The sequence below is a fragment of the Bos indicus genome, chromosome 18 (assembly GCF_029378745.1).
Source record: "Bos indicus isolate NIAB-ARS_2022 breed Sahiwal x Tharparkar chromosome 18, NIAB-ARS_B.indTharparkar_mat_pri_1.0, whole genome shotgun sequence".
Taxonomy (NCBI): domain Eukaryota; kingdom Metazoa; phylum Chordata; class Mammalia; order Artiodactyla; family Bovidae; genus Bos; species Bos indicus.
The window spans coordinates 54,746,782-54,772,169 of NC_091777.1; the positions used below are offsets into that span (position 1 = coordinate 54,746,782).

Consider the following 25,388-nt stretch of genomic DNA (forward strand, 5'->3'; position numbering starts at 1 on the left):
GAGAGTCAGAATGGACAGAGCTTTGCACTGTCTTCCTGCAGTGAAGGGAGTCCGTGGCATTGATCTCTGTGAACCCGGTGCCCAGGGGAGCTCATAGTAAGTGCTCAGGAAGCATTTGTTGGATTTGAGTTGGCCTCAGCTTCTTTTCGGAGAAGGCAATGACACCCCACTCCAGTACTCTTGCCTGGAAAATCCCATGGATGGAGGAGCCTGGTGGGCTGCCCGTCTATGGGGTCGCATAGAGTCGGACACGACTGAAGCGACTTAGCAGCAGCAGCTTCTTTTAGTGAACAGGAAACCTAGTAATGGTGATGAGTTACTGCCTGGTGATTTGAAGTCAATGTATTTTATCCTTGGGCTTCCCTTGTGGCTCAGCTGGTAAAGAATCCACCTGCAATGCTGGAGACCTGGGTTCGATCCCTGGGTTGGGAAGATCCCCTGGAGAAGGGAATGGCTACCCACTCCAGTATTCTGGCCTGGAGAATTCCATGGACTGTATTGTCCATGGTGTCACAAAGAGATGGACATGACTGAGCAACTTTCACTATTTTATCCCTAAGCAATCTTGTCTTTTTTTTTTTTTTTTTAAACAGAAGGTGGTCTTCTGCTCCGTCAAAGAGGCGCTGGAAGTGGACTGGAGCAGCGATAAAGCAAAGGCAGCTCTGAAGCGCACGACTCCAGATTACTTCCTCCTTCAAGGTGAGCCCTGAAAGCAGTTTCTCGGCACGCGCTTTGTGCTCTCATTTCTGCATGTGAGTCTGCAGAACCCAGAAGGTTCCTTGAGGTTGCCCTGAGCCTAGTTCCCCCTTGGTTGGTTCTAAGTGGTCACTTAGGACAACAGAGTGAATGGAGAGGAGGCCCATCATTGAGCTCTAGTTTCTTTACAATTTCTGTTTTTTTTTAATCATGTGTTGAAATGAACTGCTTTCTGAAATTGAGCCCAAGATAACAGTGTTATAAATCAAGCTCCTGTCATCACTGTTCCCTCTTTAGAGTTCTTCCTGGTGCTCAAAACCGGCGTTCCTCTCCTGAGAGATTTTCTCCCATCTCTCACCATCATTCAGAGGGCGTTAGGTAGGTGTTGGTTGCCGTCTCAGTGTTCTTGTGCTTGGCACTTTATTATTATTTTTTTTTTTTTAAATATCCATGGAATGTGGGATCTTGGGTCCCTGACCAGGGATCGTACCCTTGCCCTCTGCATTGGAAGCACAGAGTCTTAACCACTGGACTCCAGGAAAGTCCCTGTACTTTAATTTTTTAATATTATTTTAAAAACAGTAATCATGAACATCGAGTGCTTACTAGCAAGAGCCAGTGGGAGTTGATGTGTTATCCCTTAGTTCACAGACAAGAGAGCTGAGGCACAGAGAAATTGAGGTTGCTCTTGTTCTCAGGGTGAGCAAGTATGTAAATCACATGGGTTTGTTAGCATAAAAATAATCCGTATCTGTTACAGAAAATACCAGAAAAGCCCCCCAAAAAAGAATCACCTTGACATTTTTGTACTGATGGGGATGTGCTTCTCAACTCCCCCTCCTCACTGGTGGTACATAGACACCCCTCTGTAAACAGCTGTTAATTTGCAGAGGTTTGGGCATAGCCTTGGTGTTTCTAACTGCCAGTTATAAGAGGAGTCAGCTAGTATTTGAGTTTACCATAACCTGGGGATCCTCAGCCAGGGGCAGTCTTGCCCTCCAGGCAAGTGTCTGGAGACATTTTTGGTTATTATGACTGGTGTTGGGGTGGGGAGAGAGCCCCCAGAGTCAGCAGTGTTGAGGTTGAGAGACCCTGATCTACAACCCTTTTGCAGTTTCCAGAGTACTTTCTTGTCCACCTCCTCATCACATCTCCCTCATGAGATGGACAAGGTAGGAATTATCCCCAGTTTGGTTTCCGGGGCTGAGGAGGCAGAGACCCAGAGAGGCTTGTGTTTTGCCTTGAGAGGACACCGAGTGAAAGTCACTCAGTCGTGTCCAGCTCTGGCCCTGTGGCCTGCAGCCGCCAGGCTCCTCTGTCCATGGCAGTCTCCAGGCAAGAGTGCTGGGGCAGGCTGCCATGCCCTCCTCCAGGGAGCTTCCCAACCCAGGGATCGAACCTGCATCTCTTACATCTCTTCTGCATTGGCAGCTGGGTTCTTTACTACTCGCGTCACCTGGGAAGCCCAAGAGGACACCAAATGCAGATGTAAAAGAGGTGGGACCTGAGCAGCCCGGGTCTTTGAAATCTAATGAATTAAATACCGTATGAGGTACCAGGTAATAAGAGCATGCATGCTCCATTCTCAGTGCCCTGTGAGTGTTAGCTCATTGGATCCTCGCCTCATGCACACGAAGCTGCTGCTGTGCGCTCCTCTATACACACAAGGGATAGATTGGTAAAGACACAGGCCCATGGCCATCACTGCCCTCAGGAGCCTGTCACTGAGATGGGGAGGCAGGACTCATGCCCTGGAGACAGGATGGGGGAACGTGTATATTTCATCCAAGTAGATTCTGCTGAGCATCACCATCAGAAGTTATAAGGGGCTGGGGAGTCAACAGGATGTGATGAAGAAGCAGGAGCTTTATATCACTTCGCACATGGCAGGCAGTGGTTCACGGTCATTCAGAACTGGCGCTTTGGAATCAAAACAGACCTGCCTTCCAGTCCTGGCAGGTGGGTGAGGTTGAGCCACAGACTTCAATTCCCAGAGGCGCCCTCAGATTCCCCTCTGACCATGGGGGTGGTGACAGTGCTGGCCTCAGAGGGCTTTTGTGAGGCTTGGATGATACCCGTGCAAGAGGCTTAGCCCAGAGCGAGTCCTAGAGATCTGTCTAATCTAGCTGTGTGCTTGGAGGTCGGAGGTGCTTTCTAGTGTTAGGGTTGACTCAGTTTACCCTTAATTCCATTCTTGAGTAGGTATTATCATAGCAGCAATCCTGTCAGGCTTTAGTTTTTTTGCCCGTAAAAAGCAGTTTGTTTTATAATACACTTCATGTGTTTACTTCCCTCTTCTAAATGGTAACTAATTCTCTTTTTAGTTTCAAAGCTTTGCATTTGGAGATTAAGACTATGTTCGTAATTAATAATATACAGTTTCTTTATTATGATAAAAACACGCACCATAAAGTTTATCACCTTAACCATTTTTATGTGTAGTTTTCTTTTTTTTTCTTTTTGGCTGCATTTGGTCTTCGTTGCTGCGTTTTCGCTTTCTCTAGTTGCAGAGAGTGGGGGCTACTCTCTAGTTGCGGTGCGCGGGCTTTTTATTGTGGTGGTTTCTCTTGTTGCAGAGCATGGGCTCTAGAATGAGGGCTCAGTAGTTGTGGCTCACAGACTTGGTTGCTCTGCGGCATGTGGAATCTTCCCAGACCAGGAATCAAACCCATGTACCCTGCATCGGCAGGCAGATTCCTAACCACTGGACCATCAGGGAAGTCCATGTGTATAGTTTTGTAACATGCGTGTGTGTGTGTGCCACTGAGTCATGTCCGACTCTTTGCGAACCCATGGACTGTATGTAGCCTGCCAGGCTCCTCTGTCCATGGGATTCTCCAGGCAAGAATACTGGAGTGGATTGCCATTTCCTTCTCCAGAGGATCTTCGCCACCCAGGGATCTAACCCAGGTCTCCTGCATTGCAGGCAGATTCTTTACCATCTGAGCCATGAGGGAAGTCCATAGTTTTGTAATAGGGAATTTTAAAAAAGGAGGCAACTTCACAAGTCATACCATCTTGGTCAAGGCTGGCAGCCGTGTGCTTCCCACTCTTCCCTCCACCCCTGGGGCAGATGTGGCTAAGAAATCGTCCTTGTTGACCGGCCACTTCTCCCAGAGCCTCAGAATCCTCTCGACAGCACTGCCTGCAGTCCTCTCTGACTGGGCATACAGATGAGTCCACTTCTAAGCTTATAAGAATAAGGCCTAGAAGGGAAGTGACTCCTCCTCCTCCTGGCTATACAGCACACCAGTGGCAATATCAGGCCTAAAACCCAATTCTCCTGATTTTGTTCTTTTACACCACCGCGCGCGTCCGCGCCCCACACACCCAATTCTCCTGATTTTGTTATTTTCCTTCGCTTTTCTCTCTGTAGCAGATGACGTGTCCTAACTTTTCTTGCATGTTGTCACCTGCGTATTCCTGATGTTTTGCTTTGTTTTGCCCTCATGGGTCATCCTGTGCCCTGTTTGTTTTTCCAGATATGCTGCACCTGGAACTCTTAGTGTCCCAGCAGTGAGCATAAGGGGCTGGTTAGCTTTCTGGGGGCTTTTCACATGTGATTAACTGCTTGATTAAGGACTGGACTGAGCTTCTGGAAGTGGAGGGCAATGGCTCTCATGATCTCTTTCCCTAGGGGAGTCTGGCTGGCAGGTTAGACTTCTGCCAGAATTCAGCTTGTAAGTGTTAAGCGACTTGCTTTCTTTCACTTGATGGCCTTACGTGCTTCGGAAAAGATCTTGGAGCATACATAGAATGACCTCATTTGTCTTGTTGGCTGCAAAATGTGTTTCTCTGGGTATGCTGTCTTTTGTGACTCGTCTTATCAAATGTAAGTTGTTTTCAGCTTTTCTCAGTCCTTGGAGTTTGTCCCCAAGAGCCTTTCTAGGAATGTGACTGATACACCTGATGATGCCTTAGGAATTCCTGGTGAGGTCAGAGTGCAAGGTCAGAGTACTTGACTGTTATACGTATAGGAGGATACCTTGCAGATAACCCAAATGGAACACTTAGTAGGTGCTCGACAAGTAGTTGAGTGACTAGTCTGCCTGTCTGGTCATTTCTTCCCCCTCCCTGCTGCTGTCCCCAGAGGCCCCTCCTGCCTCCCTGCTCCCCTGGGAGCCATCAGGCTTTCAATCCCAGTGCCACCCGGCTCTGGCTTGTCCCGCACGTGTGGACGGTCCTCACCCCATTCACCATCCAGCCCCCGGTGAGACAGTAGCCCTGCTGTCCGTATGCGTGTGTTTGCCTTGTTGGGGTGTGAGTGTTTTTCCAGTTTACTTCATAAGATAGTGGCCAGACTGCACGTTTCCTGCTGCATTTTCCACTATCTCAAGAGTCAGCCTTACCAACTGTGAGCAAAAGGTCTCATCTTTTTATTATTCTCCCATGGCATGTTGCAAAACATTAAGTGTGAGCTGGTTTCCTGTGGCAAAAAGTTGACTTTGATTTGTTCTTTTTGAGGTTACTGTGAGTTTATCATAACAGGAGTGCTAAAAATAATTGAGTCTTGTATGGAAACAGCATTCACTTACCAGCATGAACAATAACACGTAGGTTTAGCCCAGAGCAGGAAGATATGGACTTCATCTCGAGATGTGAATTACTGAGCAGAGAATCTTTGGCAATCCTAACTTTTCTCAGTCTGTTCTGACGAGTCATGGAAAAGTACTTGGGCTGTCTTTGAACCACAGAATTAATGCTGAAAATAATCTTAGACCATTTTTGGAGCACCTGCCATGCACCAGATCTCGTGCCTGGAGATCGTCACGGGAAGAAGAAGCCTCCTTGCCAATGGAAAAAGACAAGCATAGATAATCCTGCTCATGAGGGGAGCTGTAACAGAGGGCTATTGACAAAGCTGTCGTGTTGTGCTGGTCTGTTTTTCAATATGTGTGAATTATTCGACAGTCGAAAGCAAACTGTTCTGAGAGCTCAAGGAACTTGGGGTCTGGGTGTCTTTGGGGAATTGGGAAGGCTTCAGAGAGGAGGAGACACCTGAGCCAGATTTTAAAGAATAGGTATTTGCCAGGTGGTAGAGGGAGGTGAGAGCGTTGTGGGCCAGAGAAGCAGCGCCTGCAGGCGGCCAGCAGGGTGGAGACCGTGGTCCCGCAAGGCTGGAGCTTGGTGCGAGCCAGCCAGACATGAGACTGGGGCCTCACTTTTTTATGTTTTTATTCTTAGAGCCAGTGGTTTCCCCAGAGGATATCAGGCTCCCTCAGGGAACGTTTGAAATACAGATCCCTTGGCTGTAGCTCAGATGTACTGAATCGGAGCAGCTCAGAGTGGCTGGCATCTGCAGTGTTGCACACCTCCCAGGTTTCTAAAGGACCAGTCAGTCGGAGGGAGACCATTGCCCTAGGAGAAGGGGAGCCCTGGCCTGTGTCAAAGCCTCGCTTCACTCATCTGCAGTTTCATTTTAAGACATGTTAAATGCTGTATTTCAGGCGAGGACATGACTGAGGCAGGGCTAAGATGATAACCCCATGTGGCTCTTGAATGTGCTGTTTTGTCTATAGACCCTCATACTAAAAAAATAACTGTAAACAAATATTGAACTCGAGTTAGGTTTGTTTTTTACAGTGGTGTGGGTTAGAAATTCTGAAACTTATTTACTCTTTATTCTAGGATACCATCTCAGCCACCAGGGAAGCCCTGGATGGAGCGAATAGGCAAATATATTGTGGATAATGAGACTTGCATTTTTTTATTGCCAGAAAGGGGAGTTCGTTACTTCCCCTTGTTTTAGTCACTCAGTCGTGTCTGACTCTTTGTGACCCCATGGACTGTAGCCCTCAGGCTCCTCTGTCCCTGAGATTTTTCAGGCAAGAATACTGGAGTGGGTTTTAATTTCCGTCTCCAGGGGATCTTCCTGACCGAGGGATTGAACCCATGTCCCATGAATTGTCAGGAGGATTTTTTACCATTGAGCCACCTGGGAAACCCTCTCTAGTTCAATTGGAATTGGAGTCATCTGGATGAACTCATGGTTTTTTTATATGTAGGTACAGAAATAGATGCGTGTGTGTCCATGTATTTACATTTTTTATTATTTTTAAAAACATTTATTTATTTAGCTGCTCCGGATCTTAGTTGCGGCATGCAAGATCTTTTTAGTCGTGGGCGGTGGGATCTAGTTCCCTGACCAGAGCTAGAACTCAGGTCCCTTACATTGGGAGTGCAGAGTCTTAGCCACTGGACCACCAGGAAAGTCCTCATGTGTTCACATTTATACATATGTATTTTCCAGCTCTAACCAATTGAGAGGGCTTTTAGAACTAATAGCCATGAACAGACTTCATGGTTGTTAACATGCTGAGAACCAGGACTCCTTGGAGAAAGGGCTGGTTTTGGGCCTGGGGTAGGAAATGTACAGATGTGCTTGGAACATCCTGCACTGCCCGAAAGTGAGGACGTGTACAGAGAATCACAGTCGTGTCTGCGTGAAGGTCACAGGAGTCAGTTTGAAGGGGCGCCTACTGATCAAATCTGGGAGAATTTGAGGATCAGGTAAATCATGATCGTAGTTGATTACAGCCCATAGAATAAAATAACTCATGAACCTATACTGATAAATATATAAGTAAATGAGGGAGAATAAATAAATAAATGAGGGAGAGGGGAGAGTTTATTTTTTTTTTAAACAGAAGAAGAAGAATAAATACAGCAAGAATGAGGAAGATTAAAAGAAATCTGTGTTTGGCCATCATAGTAGTAGTTTTAAGGATCATTGTTTTAAGGATCATTGATGGATGCTAAAAGTAGGCTGTGAAGCAGCATAGATGTCTTCCCAAAATACTTTTTGATTTATTACAGAGAGAGACTAGAGAACCCAGCAGGTTGTCCCTCCACCAAGAGATCACAGTTAACATTCCAAGAATAGGACAGTAGGTCTCACGCGTCCCGTGTGGACGCACTGAGCAGGTAGGAGATAGTGTAAGTAGCGCCGCTCTGCTGAGCCAGCCAGCGGTGGCCTCTGGTTCTCGGCCCAACATGGGTGATCTCAGCCCAATTATGGGGAAACATCAGACACACTTGGACTGAAGAAGATTCTATAAAATAAATGGCCTGTACTCTTCAAAAGTGTCATTAAAGACCCAGGAACTCCATTTCAGATTAAAGAAGGATGGAGAGAGAGACAGGGTAACTAAATGGAACACGGACTTCCCAGACTGGATCTGAAAGCAGATATATTTTTTTTTGCTTTTGCTTTCAAAGACATCAGTGAGACTGTCAGTAAAATTTGAAAAAGATCTGTTGAGTACATAGTAATATTCTATCGATGGTTAATTTTCAGTTTTGATAACTTTTGTGGTTCTATGAGAATATTCTTGTTTGGGGGAAATACACAGTGAAGTGGGCTTCCTTGGAACTGGTAGGTCAGACCTGGGGCCCGCTGTGGGGGAATTAGAATCTTTTCTAAGGTGGCCGATTGTTCTTGGTTCATAAGTCTAGCCCAGCAAGTTTGGAGTTCATGTCTACTTTCTGCTACCCCTAGAACCTTGATGTCTCCAGATTTGGATTTGGAAGAAAGGCATTTTGGTTCCACTCTGTCGTATAGTTCACCTTATGGCCTCTGTTTTCTCATATAGCAATGGGGGAGACGTTGATAACCTCCTCCCAAAGATCATGTATAGGAGAGCCTTAGAAATTGTTCTGTCTTCTTTTAATGTTAACCTTCTTAGTAAAATACTCGGATGTCTCAGAGGAAACTGCCATTTCATGTGTATTCTTCCAGAACTTTCTAGTATTTTGTGCCTCATTCTTCCTCATCACTGCAGAGATTTCTTTGGCAAGGTTTCTTATAATGGACAGTTTTAACTTTTTTATGGTTAGAAAACTTAGTTTCCTTGACTCCTCCTTCCTCAGTTCCCCCTGCCCCCGCCACACTCCCAGCCTACCTGTTTTTATGATTTTTAACTGACTTTGTCTCTAGACCTCAGCTTGATTGGGTGATCAGTTCTCTTCAGGAGGAACTTCTTATTTTAGAACCTGTAACCTTTGCACACCAGCCATTGCCAGTAGCTGGGCCCGGTGCTACCCCGCCGGTGTTTTGCTGTCCAGCGATGACAAGAACTGCTGAGGAAGAGACGGCCACAGGGAAATGGGTTCCGATAATGGGGCAGCCTCTGAGTGCTTGTTGATTTGCTGCTGTCATAACCACAGATGTTTAAAAATAATTTGTAGGGAGGGAAGAAGAAAGAAGTGGTGGGTTTTGTTGTGTTTCTTTTTTTTTTTGTTTGGTTTTTTTTTTCTGGTGCCACTTGTCTTATCAGTGGTACAAAACGCAGACCACAGTCATTCAGAAAGGAAGAAGGCAGTGCCACACAGAGTGGAGAGGTGAGGGGGAGGGCAGAGGTGAGCCGTGAGTGCAGTCCTGGGCTTCACTGCCGTCAGCGGGTAGAGACTCTTGCTGGAGAACCAGCTCTGTTAGGCTTGTGCTCCATTCCTCAACCTGAAAAAGAGGCACATAACCTGGAGTCTGCCACTGGGGTCACAGGGATTAACAAATGCGGGCCAGGCACATCTTGTGCATTCATAATTTTTTTTACTTTTTAATTTTTATTGGCATATAATTGATTTACAATGTTGTGTTAGTTCCAGGTGTACAACCCAAGTGACTCAGATATACATATACATGTGTTCATTCTTTTTCAGATTCTTTACTGATAGAGATTCTTACAGAATATTGAGTAGAGCCCCTGTGCTATACAGTAGGTCCTTGTTGATTAACCAACAAGGCACTCTCATGAGAGCAGATCTTACTATGACCATCTCATTTTCACAGACGGAAATAGAGTCTGAAAGAAGCTTAAGTCATTTGTCCAGGGTCACCAAACCTAGTAAGTGTTTAAGCATCCCCCAATAAATACCACGTCCCTCAAAGCGCTCAGTGAGACTTCAGCTATTCACCTTACTAATTAATACTTATGGCATTATGTCCATTTTTTAAAGTCTGAACATCACAAGAACCCGTGACGTTTTCTTGCTCCACTTCTGCAGATGGGAAACTGAGGCCCACCGTGGCCAGATTGAAATAATGGGCAACATTGTCAGCAACCTGCCTTGTCTTCTCTGCAGGCCCGTGTCTCCCCCACCCCCGTTGTTAGCTTGTGTTTGAGCTGCTCTCGGGCCCCAGCCCAGCTGCGATTCTGGTTGAAAGCCTCACATCTCTTCCCTGACTGTCAGACAACAGTCACGGGAATGTCCTGTGCCATCTTCCCTGGGTAAGAGCGGTTGGTGGAGAGCAGCAGATGCCCAGAGTCAAGGTCATGTGCCACTCAAGTGCTGGGCTGGAGAAAAGCCCCTGTCTCCCTGCTGCTTGTGACCAGGCAGGGGAGTGTGAATGGAGAGGGTTCTGTCAGAACAGCTCTGTGAGCCGAGGGTGCGGCTGGCCACGCTGGGAGACGGGGCCAAGCACTCGGGGTCCAGGGAGCTCCACACTTGGCCTCTATATAACCTGCCTCAGCATTTCAGAATGTTTATGTCCCCTTCTTTTTGTAAGTTACAGACTTCTCAGACTGCTCCATTGTAAAGATGAGAGTCAAGCTCAGGAATCATTAGACCGTTGTTTTGTGGGTTTTTTTTTTTTTTTTTAAAGAAGAGAAATGGGGGACTTCCCTGGTGGTTGGGATTCATGCTTCCACTGCAGGGGTCACGGGTTTGATCCCTGGCTGGGAATGCTGCACAGCACAACTGGGGGGAAAAAATTGTTTTTAATTTTTGTTTTAAAATAATAATTGTTTTTTGTTGTTGTTGTCTTTTAAGGAGAAATAGAATATTTGGCCAGATGGAGTCTGAATGGGTGGTTTGCATTATTCTAAACTGATGGATTCTGGGATGGGAAACTAAGTTCATTTGAAGTGGTTTTCTTTTTTCTTTTCTTTCTTTTTTTTAAAATTTTATTTTATTTTTAAACTTTACAATATTGTATTAGTTTTGCCAAATATCAAAATGAATCCGCCACAGGTATACCTGTGTTCCCCATCCTGAACCCTCCTCCCTCCTCCCTCCCCATACCCTCCCTCTGGGTCATCCCAGTACACTTTCTTTTCTTTTTTTAAACCAGTCTGTATTCTCTCTTCTCTCTGCTTCCAGGGAGGCAGTACAACATAGAGGTTAGAGGTGTAGTGATTTTGGAATCTATCAGAAGCCCAAGCCTTAGTTTCCCACCTTGGACAGGAGGATGGTCACAGTTGCACCCACCTCATTCTGTTTTTATTAGAAGAGCTCGTTCTGAGTATAGGCTATTACCTGCCCCTGTTTTAAAAACCTAAATGTTAAGGAAACAAACATGTGACTAAAAACTGCTTAAACATAATTTTGATAGCTGAATAATACTCCATTTGGTCAATCTGTCATATTTTATATGCGTGCTTAGTCGCTCAGTCATGTTCAACTCTTTGTGATCCTATGGGCCGTAGCCCACCAGGCTCCTCTGACCATGGGATTCTCCAGGCAAGAATACTAGAGTGGGTTGCCATTTCCTACTCCAATCATATTTTATGTAATCATCCTATTATTGGATGTGAGATTGTTTCCAGATTGTGGCATAAATAACGGCGGCAACCATTTGCACATAATTAAATCACTGGCCACAGGGCCTGACCTTTTATAAAGCCGCTCAGTACTGCACCTTTGCACGGCTGGGTGAGCCAGTCTCTCCGCTGCATGCTCAGGTTGAGTAATCTGGGTCTTTCATTTGGTAGGCAAAACCCAGCAGGTCATTTCTGAGAAGCAGGACTCCCCTTTCTCCCATCAACAACTTTCATCCAGCTGCCTCAGGTTTTCTTCAGAAGACAGCAAGCTGTAAATAACCAGACAGCTTTCTTTCTCTCTCTGCTGAACTGAGATGGAATGTGGTCAGAGACTAGCTTTCATTGGCGAGATGAAAGGATGGCCAGGACTTGGTGCTCAGCAGGGGTGTTTCAGAAAAAGTCTTCAGGGCAGGCCAATCTGGGGGTGAAGTTCTCTGGAGAAAGAGGTCAAAGGCCCGGGCGGCCGTGGTGACAGACAGGGGCTTATGTGCGTGCCCTCTGTGGACTGTGATCTCTGCCTTTTGGGTCCCAGCACGGCTCAGCATATGGGGTGGAGGTGGTGTGCAGGTGCTCAGGAAATGTTTGTGGACAAGAAAATAAATGAAGGAATATGTGCATGCACATACTTTCAAGTTTCTGGGTTAAAGAGGAACACTAAGAAAGGTAAATGAAGCGGGTAGTGGGGTGGAGCTGAGCTGAGCAGATGACCAGATGCCACCAGATGCCTTGAAAGGTGAGAGAGGCTGAGAGCCAGTAGGCCCTCATGGGGGTTCCCGGAGACCGTGCCTCTGCTTCCTCCAGCCCAGCCCCTTCCCTCCTTTGAGCTCCACGCCCGTGGACCGGCTCTTCTGCATCTTTGGCCCTCAAATGTGGCCTTGAAAGGCAGGCTTCTATCTTGTTTCCCTCTTGAGGCAGATGTGGTACACTGTGTGTCTTTTTTTTTTTTTTTTTCCTTTTTTTCTCTGGCTGAACATTCCTTGGTAAGAAACAGAACCATCCTGGGTATCTTGCGGTCTCCATTCAGTTCAGTCAGCACAGGAACAGGCTGGTTAGATCTGTGGGGGCCTGTGCCACCTTGTTGTGAGCCTTCTCGCCCTGTGACTCCTTTCCTTCCTTCTCCAAGCACCGACACTTGCTCAGTGTGTGCCGTGGGGGCCCGCCCCGTGCTGGGCACTCAGTAGGTAATGGTGAATGTGACAGATGTGTGTCTGCCCTGCAGAGCCCCAGAGGCTGGTGAGGAGACGGGTCCATCTTCGTACAGGTGAGCCGACACTTTGACTATGAAGTTTCAAATTGTGATCGAGACCATGAAGGCCAAGAGCAAGGTGCGGAGAGTTACTGGAGTATGCACGATTTAGAGCCAAAGCACGGTCGCCTGCTGAGCTCACTGTTGAGTTGGTGGTGGTCTCAGTCATGTGAGGAGTCACAGCATAGGCCAGTGTGTCAGCCTCTCTGAGGGCCATGTGGGTGGGTTTATGGAGGTCGGACAGTTCCGGAGTAGCACCATGGACCCGACGCTCCCCTGGCACCGGCTAAGGTGCCTGGCCTGTATTCATTCTGTTCATCCTTAAACCGCATGAGTTCAGTGCTGTGATGCTTCCCATTTTATGGAGGAGGCTTAGGGATGTTGTCAGGGTCCAGTGTTACAGTGATTTAGATCAGGGGTCAGAGCTATCTGCTGGTTCCAGGCTGCCCAGGCCCGGGGAAGGGCTCTGCACAGAGAGGGCACAGTGGTCCCTGATGAGCAGCACGGGCAAGTTCCAAGGGCAGGAGGTGGCAAGGGTCAGCGTTCAGGCCTGGAGGACCTGCCGAAATGTGGTGGTTGTGCCTGGTGGGCAGGGGGTGTCCGGCTGCTCGGGGAGACCGCCCTCTCCTCCCCGTCGTGCTCGCTCAGCTCCTCCTCTCGTGCTGCCTCTCGTTACCGTGCGTTGTGATGTGTGTCGCCCTCACACATACTCGGAACGGCAGAGCGTGCAGCTTGCTCTGTTGCACTCGGGCCCCGGCACAGAGGCTGTGCTCGCTGTGTGTTTATTGAATGAACAGTTGACTAAAGAGGAGACCTGGTGTCTTGCCTTAGGAAATGGGCTGCTGGCTAAGAGGATAACTCGCCTTTTCATTTTCTTGGAGATGTATGTCACCCAGGAGTGGATCCGATTTCCAGGCCATTCCCAGAGATGATGAGTCTCTTGAGTGAGCCAGTTTGGGGAGAATGTTGGGAAGCACCAGTGGTGTGAGGCGGGGGTGTCTGGTATAGAACAGTTCTAGGCACCAGCCAGGCAGTTTTACAGAGATTTGGCTTTCTTCCTTTAGATGAATTCTTTTGGGGAACAGCAATTGGGTTGGAGCTAGTTTGCAACGTTGACTTCATTTTTTTTCCTACAAAAATAATGGAGTTTTTGAATGGCCTTAGTGATTATGCTAAATATAATTGTGCCATTTAAATGCAATGAAAGTTTTCAGAAAGAAATAGAATAATTAATAATATAGCTTCCCAGATTCCTATTATAACACTAATCTAGTAGTCTGATTCAGATTAAATTTGAATTTGGGTTAATTTCTCTTTGCAAAAGTAGTAGTTTATCCACATGTACAGTTTTTCTTCTAATCCAGGAAAAGGTGCTTAGTGTCTCCCTTTCAGAGTTTGTCTCCTCCGTTGCATGGGCGAGTCCTGAACTCTAGCAGAGACCCCAGTCTGTCCTCAGTAGCAGTGAATGTCACCCCCCACCTCCGGACTTCAGCAGCCTGAGTTAATTAAAAGGTTCAGAGGAAGTTAATCAAGTTTGGAACTTTGATTTTGTGCAGTGTTTTGATATGTTTCGATGAGTCATCTTTTGGCATCCCTAACAGTATTTGATCTTCACAGAATAGTTTCATAATCTGGAAACTGGCTGGGAGGTGCTCTCCAGAAATGCAGAGTCAACAGTGATGTGTGTATGTCTGGCCATTTGGGAGGGCAGATGACAGAACAAAGAGGAGACTTTAATAAGCAAGAACCCGTCAGGGGCTCCGGTCAGTTCTGAGGCTGCTGCCCGTCTAGAACACTGGGCTTCTTCCCGCCCCCTCCAGCCCTGCTCACTGGAGTGCTGACATTAAAGGAAGAAAAAAAAAAAAGAGTACAGAATACAGCCTCTGTTTGCTTTGCTGCAAATAAGTGGCTGGAGTGACTGGCCCCCGTCCCGGAGGCCCTGCGCGAACTTCAGATGTGGTCAGTGAGGCCTCTAGACGGTGCCAGGCTGCCGGCCCACGTCCAGGCGGCCCGCACCAGGAACAGGCAAGGGGCCCAGAGAAACAGCGGGGCCAGCTGCTGGCGGCCTCTGCTCGTCCTCTGAGCGCCGCCTTCTTTTTTTCCGAGATGAAACCGGTCTTACCCTCTGAAGATGGATGGGCCAGGGCTCGTATGGCCCCTGCCTCCTCTTCTCATCCGAAGAGCTAGGAACTTAAAATGAATGGACCAGTTGAGAGAGAGCAGGGCCCGTCTGGAAAATGCATCTCACCAAAATGTGGTCGAGCAGGAGTTCTCTTAAGGTGGCGGGCAAAGAGCCAGACCACCTGGGGTCCTTGGGCTGCATTCCTCATGGTCCTGGATTTCTGCTGCGTCAGTTAGGGTTCAGAAGCAGAGATTCTGAGTGCCAGCATTGGCAGTTCTGTGCCACTCCTCATTGGCAGTCCCATGGAAAAAACTGTTCAGTCTCTGGACTTCAGTTTCTTCACCTGTGAAGGGGGGAAGCGAGCGTATCAGGACCTCCCTCCCTCCCTTGGTTATTGTGGACATAAAAGGTTTAGAAAGGTGCCTGGCATGGAGTAGGCACTGTTTGTTTTGGAGTTGTTACAATAGTCTGAGTTTGCTTCAAGAGCTGTGTTCCATAACCAGAAGGTGAAAAGTTTTGCGGCGAGGGCTTAAAAAATGAGCCTCTCTGGTGTCCCTTGTGACAGTTTGTGCTTCTGCCCCAGTGACACAGAAGAGGCAGGGCCCCAGCCGCAGTCCTGCAGCCTCATTCGCTTCCCACCTGCTTCTCCCTGGCCCTTGGACTGTGCATTACAAGCATCTGCTCAGGCAACACTGACGTGCACACTGGGTCTGTCTTCTCCAGAGTGATGGACAGGATGAGGGCTGACATTTGATACCGTCCGCTTAGAATGTCCTCTTGACTGGACCGGAGATTTCCAGGTTCATTTGTCTTCACAGGACCTTGTTGGCAAAGAGGCTCGGTCTCAGTGATTCCTCACCACTTCCACAGCCTTTCCTCCACCCTGTCCCCACACACTCGCCTGAAGGCACTTGTTTAGTCCAGATCAGAATCCCAGCGACACATCTGCAGAGGTAGAAGTTGAACTTAGGTAATGGCATGTCCGTGTTAGCCAGCATCCGGATGGACATTGGCTTTGAGTTGGCTGCCAAATGGTCGGGCCGAATCAAGGGTTGTAGAAGCTGTATTCTTGGAAGAGAGAGGAGAGTAACATTCCCAGACTGCAAACAGTATCCGAAGCAGGTGTTCTGGAACCTTCTCAAGAAAAGAGGACAAGCCCTCTGATGTGCAGAGCCCTGTCCAGGGCGTGTGACTAGCAGTCTTTCTCTGATACTGGCACTGAGAAAAGCATAGCCCAGCAGCAGTTTGCATCTTCTTTAACCCGGACCTCCACTGTGTGGGGTCTTCTGAGAACTCTGTATAACTGTTTATGAACTTCTCTCAGGCTGCAGTGGAGCTGTCTGTCCTGGCCTTTAATATCCTGTCCTCCCCCATCACCTTCAGGCTGCAGAGACCTTGCTCACCACTGGACTCTGGCACCTAAGTCCACCGGGCACACCTAGGTCAGCCCTGCTCACTCATGCTGGCGAATGAATGAATTCTTACTACTTCTTGGAGAGCTGTTCTCCACTGGGCTGCTCATCACAAAAACTGTGTGTGAGTCTGAAGAAAACAAAGAGAAGGTTGATGATTCCCTAGTCTGAGGTTAGATCCAAACATTTGCATTTTTAAAGAGCCCCACAACAATTGCCCATTCACCTTTAACTTTTCCCATTCACCTTTAACTTTTAGAGGAGAGCTCCTTGTACTGAGAGGGAGGGAGTATGATTTGGGGGATGAGTTCACTTTTTCAGTGAACTCGTCAGCAAACACTGATGAGACTTAGTGGAAGCACTTGGTGAACTGTGAGTGTGAAGGGCCCTCCCAGGGCCCCCCAGGATCTACTATCTCTCCCTTTGCTCCAAAACAGCCTGTGTGCTGTGGGAGGAGCACTGCCTGGAGAGGAGGCTCTGCCTGCCTTGGAGAGCATGGTGGGGACAAGAGTGCCCCCCAGCCCACCTGCAATAACATCTGGACGAGGCAGTGGAAGGGGCTCATGTTTTGATCGGTCTTCTGTTCATGCCTGTGTCTTTTCATTTGGCTTACAAGTTCAAGTCTTGTTCAGGGCTCGTTCCACGGTAGCTCAGATTTGCTGCCATCATCTGAACACTTCCTCTAGTTCACATCCAAAATGAAACATCCCTTTCTGGAGGTTGACATAGCAGTAGTATTAAGTACGGGAGGGTTTGTTTGTAACGATCCGCCTGTCTGATGTGTCCGAGCCCTTGGCTGGCCTCTTCTGGCTGGAAGCAGTTCATCCTTTGAACTTGTGCCTAGCATGCATGCCTCCTCCACCTGACGTCTCTCCTGGGTCAGAACAGGGCCTTTTCCCTGCGCTAAAAGCTTCTTGGACCTTTCTTCCCAAACCCACACAGACTTCACTCATGGTGCTGACGCAGGGAAGCTTTGCTTAACAGACCCTATAGAGGATGTCAGACTCTGTTGTACTGTCATGGCTCTCGTCACAGGAATTTTAGTCATTTTTGTCATTATTTGATTACCTTTCTGACTATGTTTGTTGAATAAATGAAAAGTGTTAACCTTTCACTTGGCCCACATTTTAATTAATGTACTTCCTGTAGAATGAAAAAATTTTGTTTTATTATCAACATTTGTAAGTATTACGAAAAAAATTATTGAAGTACTGTTGATTTAGTGTTGTGTTAATTTCTGCTCTACAGCAAAGTTGATTCACATATACAGACATTCTTTTCCACTGTGCTTTATCACAGGTTATTGAATATAGTTCCCTGAGCTATACCTTAGGATCTTGTTGTTATTCCGTTCTATATATAATAACTTACATCTGCTAATCCCAAACTCTCAATCCGTCCTTCCCCTTTAGCAGCCACGAGTCTGTTCCCTGGGTCTGTGAGCCTGTTACTATTTCGTAGATAAGTTCATTTGTGTCGCATTTTAGATCCCACGTATAAGTGTTATGTGGTTTTTGTCTTTCTCTTTTTGACGTACTTCACTTGGTATGATAATCTCTGGGTCCATCCCTCTTGCTGCACATGGCTTTATTTCATTCTGTTTTGTGGCTGAATCAATATTCCATTGTGTATACACACCACAGCCTCTTTATCCGTTCATCTGTCGATGGACATTTAGGTTGTTTCCATGTCTTGGTTATTGTGAATAGTGCTGCTTTGAATATGGGGCTGCATGTGTCTTTTTGAATTGCAGTTTTGTCTAGATACATGCCCAGGAGTGGATTGCTGGATCATATGGCAACTCTTTTTTTTTTTTTTTTTTTTTTTGAGGAACCTCCATACTGTTTGCCATAGTGGCTGCACCAGTTTACATTCCCACCAGCAATGTAGGAGGGTTCCCTCTTCTCTGTAGCCTCTCCAGCATTTATTATTTGCGGATTTTTTTTTTTAATTGAGGGCCATTCTGACCAGTGTGGGGTGGTACCTACCTCTTTGTAGTTTTGATTTGCATTTCTCTGTTGGTTAGTGACATTGAGCGTCTTTTCATGAGCCTGTCAGCCACATGTATGTCTTCTTTGGAGAGATGTTCATTCAGGTCTTCTGCCCATTTGAGTTCTATGAGCTCTTTGTATGTTTTGGAAATTAAGACCTTTTTTGATCACATCATTTTCTTTTCAGTTGTGAAAAGACTTGCTTTTTTAACCTGGCTTCTTCCTTTCCCAGTGCTCCTGAAGTTTCGCACAGATAAAGGAAGAGATCCTAGTTCTGATACCTTTGGGGAAGATTCTGAGTTGTTGCTCCAGATACGGAATGATGTGCTTGACGCCCTGGGTGTCAATCCTGATCTGCTTCCTGAAGACTTTGTCAGGTTGGTCTGACTATTTATCACAGTTGAGTTTAGATTGATAAATGTCTGTGTTTAGCATTTGCCCTAATTTGGAGAGATGCTTTACTAAGACTGAAAAGCCCTGAGGAGAGAGCCTCCTTTGCCACATTCTGCCACACACACACCCACACCCACACCCACCCCGCAGCCCTCCGCCCCTCTGTTGGTATAACAACAGTATATGAAAAATGGAGGTGACCTTGTATGTGTTCAGATATAACTGCAGGGTCAAGGGAGTGGCGGGTCAGAAGGATGGGTTTATCATTTGGTAGATACTGCCCTTGCCCTCCGCTGATGACCCATCAGTTTATACCCTCGGCTGCAATGGCATCCTTGTTCCCAGCATCTTCACCCCTGGGCACTGCGATGCTTTCAGCCTCAGGGACCAGTCCTTTGTTCTTATACACAGTCAGGTTTTGGGTTTGTTGGTCTCTCCAAAGGGAGACTAAGTTAGGAATCCCTCCCAGACAGTTTTGGGATCATCTGCTTACTTCCACTCTCTCTCCGCATCTTTGAGGGACTCTGTAAGCTGCCTTGCTGTGCCCCGCTTGTAGCTGCAATAATGATGGCTAGAATCTACTGAGCAGCTATTACAGTACCAGGCACTGTGGTAGCTGCTTTGTGTATGTGCCCTGTCTTGACAAGACCCCATTTTATAGGAGAGGGGAAGCTGAGTTAGAGCTCAGAGAAGTCCAGTCACTAGCCTGAGGTTACACAGATAATAATGGAAGCACGGTGTAGTGAAGGCTTTCAGTGCTTTACCAGTGCAGCCATATGGTTGTTAAAGTCCTTAAAGGGTGTATTATTATTTCCCTGTGAGTTAACTGAGGCTCCGAAAGATACATCACGTGTCCAAGGTTTTAGTAAGTAGCTGACCAAGATTTGCCCACACCACTGATCCCTGGGGACAGCCTAGTACCTTGGTTCCTATTCAGCAAGAAAGTGAATGGTGGTCCCACCCTTCCCTAGTCTTTTCCTTGTTACTCATGTCTGGGGACCTCACTTAGACACTGACAAGCCTCAGCCAGTTTAAGACCAGCAGTGGGGCTTGGAATCGCCTGCTGAGCCCTCAGCCAGAAAGAGGCACCTGGATACCAGGCACTCTTGTAAGTTGGCAGCGGGAGGGAGTTCAGGGGCTAATGACACCACTGCCTGGGATGGGGTCCCTGTCCCGGGGGACGGCCCACGGAGAACAGGTTCCCACAGGTGTCCGGCTTCAGTAGTCCCATCCGGGCCAGTGAGCACACCTAGTGCCAGTGCCAGGCCATGAGTGTACAGCCGAGTGACCGATTTGGGCATTGAGAGTGATGAATGACCTGCTTAGGCATCACCAGCCAGTGGCAGAGCCCCCACTTCCCAGAAGGAGAGAGCCACAGCCTCACTGCTCACAGCCTGTCTCGCTGCTGGCTGGTTTCCTCTCCACAGAGTGTTGTATTCCCCCCACCCTCCCAGTCCTCTTTGCAGAAACAGCTCTCCCGTGTCTATGCCCTCATGTCTATGCCCTCCCGTGCTCAGGCACTCCCTCTCTATTGCCCTTTAAGTGAGAGGTGTTTGATGGCCTCTTAACAGCCGGCCATGGCCAGTGCAGATAAGGCTGGGGGAGATGCGCTGGGGATGTGGCGGGGAATCGAGCTGCCGTCTGGCAGCTGAGCTGCCTGCACAAATTGCCCACTGCCAGCTCCAAGCAGGGTGCGCTCACTTGAGGAGGGAAAGCTGTGCCCAAGTCTCCATTTCCCTCATCTGTCTGTGATCTGCTTGTGCCGTCCTTCATGTTATTTATTCTCTTCAGAGAGCTCAGTTGCTTTTCTGATTATGAAGGTAACAGATGCCCATTGCCAAAAAATAGAAAAGGGAAGAAAAGGATCTCCCATAGCTCCTCCCAGTGAGAAGTCACCAGTGCTGGCTTGGGGTTTAATTTGGGGGTTTAGCCTCTCAGACATCTGTGTGTGTATTTACTCATGTGTCTTCTCTTTTTAAATACCAAAATGATCACACTTTTCATACCACAGCCTTCCTTTTCCAGCATCTCATGGATCTGTTTGTGTCACAAGTAAAGACCCGTAACCTCGCTTGTACTGCCGCATGTGTCATTGTCTACTGAATGGTTTTCATTTAACCGTTACCTGCTTGGTGGGTACTTCAGTTATTTGTAGTTTTTCACTGTTATAAACATCTATGACAAACATTCATAATGTATATATGTAATATAACTTGTGCTGTTAAATTTTTGCATTATGGTAAAATGCACACATCATAAATTCTAACACTTTAGCCATTCTTAAATGGACAGATCAGTGGCGTGAAGTCCATTCGCACTCTTGTCGCCTGTCACTGATACCCGTCTCCAGAACTTGGTCCTCATCCCAAAGTGAACCTCTGTCCCCACTGAACACTGACTTCCCATTGTGTGTCCCCAGCCCCTTGCAGCCTCTTTCTTTCTTGATGAATTTGACCGTTGTGGGCATCTTGTTTAAGTGGAATTGGAATGTAGTATATGTCCTTTGGTGAACTTACTGGTCCTTAAGTTTCAGAGATAATAGACATATTATGGAAAAAAACAGATAGTATGGAATGAATCCAAAGATGGAGATGAGGGGAGGTGGGAGGCACAGAGGGTGGGATATAACATAGGCTCGAGGATGCACTGTGTAACACACGGAATATTAGCCAGTATTTTTAATAACTGTAAATGGAAAATGACCTTTAAAACTGTATAAAAAATTTTTAAAATAGGGACTTCCCTGGTGGTTCAGTGATTAAGATTCTGCACTTCACCACTTCTGGGGGTGCAGGGTCAGTGCCTGGTCAGGAAACACATGTGGGATACATGCTGGGTGGTGTGGTCAAAATTTTTTTGTTTTTAAAATAATTTTAAAAGAAATTTAAAATTACTCATTCCATGAACCAGAGAGGGGGGAAAATCACTGAATTTGTCCTGTGCCGTACTACACTGTCTTGATTACTGGAGCTTTGTAGTAGGAAGTTTGAAATTGGGATGTGGGTTCTCCAACGTTAGCTCTTCTTTTCCAAGATTATTTGACTATTCTGGGTCTCATGCAGAATTTTAGGGTGGATTTTCCCATTTCTACAAAAAAGGTTAGCTGGAATTTTGAGAGGAATTATGTCAAATGTATAGAATAATTTGGAAAGTATTGCTGTCTTAACAAAGTTAAGTTTTCTGATCCATGAACATGGGAATATCTTTCCATTTATTTAAGTCTTTTATTTCTTTCAACAGTAGTCTTCATAGAGTAAGTCTTAAACATCTGTTGTTAAATTTATTCCGAAATATTTTATTCTTTTGGATGCTGTTGTAAATGGAATTCTTCATTTCATCTCGAGGGTGTTTGTTGCTGATGTATAGAAATAGATTGGTTTTTTTTTTTTTTTTTTTTTGTATGTTAATCTTGTATTCTGCAGCCTTGATTCAAATAATTTCAGTAGTTCAGATAATTTCTCTGTGGTTTCCTTAGTACTGTCTGTGTACCAGATCATGTCATCTGTGAAGACATATCACTTCTTTCTTTCCGGTCTGGATGCCCCTTGTGCCTCTTTCCTGCCTTCCTTAAATGCCCTGGCTGGAACCTCCAGGACAGTGTTGAATAGAAGTGGTGATAGCAGACATCCTTGTTTTGTTCCTGATATTTCAGTGTTTTGCCGTTAAGTGTGATATTAGCTGTGGATTTTTGTAGATGTCCTTTATCAGTTTGAAGAAATTTCCTTCTGTTCCCAGTTGTTGAGTGTGTTTATCACGAAAGGGCACCCTGTGTTTTGTCCCATGCTTTTTCTGTGTCAGTTGAAGTGATCATGTGTATGTTGCTGTTTTGATTTACTGGCATTTTGTTGAGATGATACTCTTTATTTTTTAAGATTATATTCTTTTAAGAGAAAAAAAGTAGAACATTAAATTTTTATAGTAGGATCACATAGAATAAAGGAGAATTTTTTTAAAGGAAAAAATTGACTATCTTTGAGGAGTAGAATTATGGCAACTAGTTTCTCCTGGCTATAGTTTTCTCTGTTAGGTTTTATAGTTCCTCAGAGGACCTTGGTATGCAAGAGGAAAAGTTGCCTCCGTAGATTAACAGATGGGGGTGCTGGTCCCAGCCAGGGGGTAAGGAGATGGTCACCCCGAGCCTAGTTAGTGGGAGTTGAATGGATCGAGCCTTTCTGGAGAGCATCAGGACTCAGCAATTCTATATTTAGGAATTTGCCATAAGGAGCTGTTTGGACGGCTCTACCAAGGTGTATGACCACAGAGTCCACCAGCTTAAATATCCCTCCGTAGGTCATGGGGCACAGTGAATAGTAGTTGCTGTGACCTGGGTTTTCAATTATATATATTTAGATATGTGCCCTTTTTTTTTTTTTTTTTTTAGATATGTGCCCTTTTAAAAATGTCTGGAAGGGTGTGTACCAAAGCAAGAAGACTGGAAGTGTTCTCTCAGTAGGGCTCCAGAGAGAAGTTTTCCGTTTAACTTGCCTGCACCTCAATCTGCTCATTCTAGAAACCCCTTTGTGTTCAGGAGTGGGAGCTGGCGAGGCAGGCTTCCTGGAGGGAGGTGGTGGGAGACAGCGTTTGACTGTCTGGGATGGATGATTGGGAGGGGCAGGTGACAGTATTAGCTAAAATTTGTCCTCTGGGTTCCCCCTCTTGGCCCAGAAGGGTTGGTATCTATGTGGGTAGTGAAGACTTTTCTTTCCTCCCGTGCTTTAATTTCAGACCCCGACTTTGCCAAGCTGTCTGCATGTTAACACAGGCCTGCTCCGGACATTTGTCTGGGACTAGCATATTGAACCCACTGCCCATTGTGGGACAGAAGAGAATTGCGAGAATGTGACCGGGGCACCAAAACATCTGGTATTTGTAGGGCTTTATTTTTAGGATGCACAGATATAGTCTTATCCTTTAACTTCAAAAAAAAAAGAAGTTGTGAAACAGTTCTTGCCTGCCAAGGTTCAGATGTCTTTCTCGCCACCTACTAACCTGGATCAGATTTACTTTTCACACCTAGATACCAGTATTAGCATTGCTGTCTGAATTGACTCCTCCTGGTGGGAGATGTTTTCATTCAGGCAAACCCACCACTGACCTCTCCCAGATGTCCACACCAGCCTTCCTGTTGCTCAGAGCTCTGTTTCACATGTCTTCTCTTTTAGGTACTGCTTCTCTGAGATGGCCCCAGTGTGTGCAGTGGTTGGAGGGATCCTGGCCCAGGAAATTGTGAAGGTAAAAAGTCCCTGTGGCATGGAAGATCATTGGCCCTCCGCACTAGGACCTTGGATGTGCCGACAGAGAACCCAGAGCTGTCTTAGAGAGCTGCCTGGTTTCTCAGACCCAGTCATCCTTGTCTCCTGACCTCCCTGTTCCCTTTCTCCCTCCCTTTTTCCACTTCATCCCCTTCTCTCCAGCCCATTCACGTGGGGCCTTCAGCAAATGGCCTTGGGAGTGCCTACTTCGTGCTGATAAGCCCAGAACTGGACACAGAGCCCACGGGGCTGTCTGCCGTCCCCTAACTATACCACCCAGCTATCTGGTGTTGTGACATTTGCCACAGATTCTGCTCACAGCTCTGTAAAGTGGGCACTGTCCTGATTCACACTTAAGGGGTGGACACTGAGGCCCAAAGAAGGGCCTCCACAGCCTGTACTGCTCCTGTCTGCTCCAGTTTCCCTCCGTTCATGCCATGGCGTCAGAGTTCCCTCTCGTTACTTCGCACCCCGTGGGCGAGTGTAGAGCAGGGGAGTCAGCACCAGAGGAACTCAAGCCCTGTGCCCAGAGCCCACAAGGCTCTGCCCAGCGTGCCCTGTACCCACGTTAGGCAGATGTCCTTCTCCCTCTCAAAAGGGGAGCTTTCACACAGGGTCATGTGTTTAGTACCTGGCACGGCACTTTGAAGTCTCTTCTGGAGCATTTGGGTTATCAGAACTGTAGCATACCCCCCAGTATGTGTTCCTTTCTTGGGGGACTTTGATATTTTCCTAAAGTGATGAATTTGCCTTGTGCACATCTTAACCACCGAAGTGGGCTTGGAACAGTGGACCAACTTCCCCTGCTTTGTCTTGGTTTGCACACTTGCTTCAAAAACAGTTGACGCAATTTCATGGTCCCACCATCTTCTTAAGGCTTTTTCCCTCTCTTTTCTTCCCTGATCATTCTCTGGATCAGATTCTTTCTGAGTCTCACTCTGTGGCGTAGGCAGTGGGAGGCACAGTGGGAGGAGAGGAGAGGCATGCGCTGCTGTGTGCGGCCTCACCCCGCTTCTGCCTGCCCAGGCTGCTGGCAGGGTTCGGCTTGGGCCCCCGGCCTGGGGAGCTGGTGGTGGCTGCGGGAGGACTGTGTTGAGAAGGACTCTGAGACTGCCTGTGGAGAGACTTGGCAGGAAAGAGTACAGTGATGGAACAGCAAGGGGAGAGTGGGAACCTAGTATGTTTTTGTATCCTACGATGATGAGAGAATAGATAACACTTATTTATTTTAAACATAGTTTTCTCTAGGACTTTCTTTTTTTGACTCTGCTGGGTCCTTGTTGCTGCCAGAGGGCTTTCTCTGGTTGCAGAGAGTCAGGACTACTCTCCAGTTGTGGGGCATGGACTGCTCATTGTGGTGGCTTCTCGAGGACATGTGGGTTCCCTAGTTGTGGTACACGGGCTTAATTGTCTGTCCCTTGGTGCGTGGAATCGTCCCAGACCTGGGATCGAACACGTGTTCCGTGCATTGGCAGGTCGACTCCCCACCACTAGACCATCAGGGAAGTCGCTAGATAGCATTTGTTGAAAGCCCATTCTGCACCCACTGCTTGGACTCCTTGTTCTCAACTTGATAGACTCGTTTGATCCTCACAACAGCGCATGAGGTAGGAGCTGCTGCGATCCCTGCACTGAGATGCAGAGCAGCGGTGAGGCCGGGATTCAAGTTCATGCCGTCCGGCTCCTGGGCCCATGCTCTTCAGCCCTTGGCCAGCAGGTCTTGGGTGCCCTCAGCCTC

The 25,388-nt window shown here is 47.0% G+C and overlaps 1 protein-coding gene across 4 annotated transcripts in view; it reads left to right on the plus strand.

Annotated features, from left to right (window-relative positions):
- The window catches only part of SAE1 (SUMO1 activating enzyme subunit 1), a 62,324-nt gene that overhangs the window by 34,087 nt on the left and 2,849 nt on the right, over positions 1-25,388 (plus strand). For 2 of the 4 annotated variants that reach the window (XM_019979622.2, XM_019979620.2), the window contains 4 exons: positions 594-699; positions 994-1,074; positions 18,238-18,382; positions 23,561-23,630. In XM_019979622.2, coding sequence (XP_019835181.1) covers positions 594-699; positions 994-1,074; positions 18,238-18,382; positions 23,561-23,630 — 402 coding nt within the window. The remainder of the gene's footprint in view (positions 1-593; positions 700-993; positions 1,075-18,237; positions 18,383-23,560; positions 23,631-25,388) is intronic. The other 2 variants (XM_019979621.2, XM_019979623.2) reach the window with 2 other exon arrangements.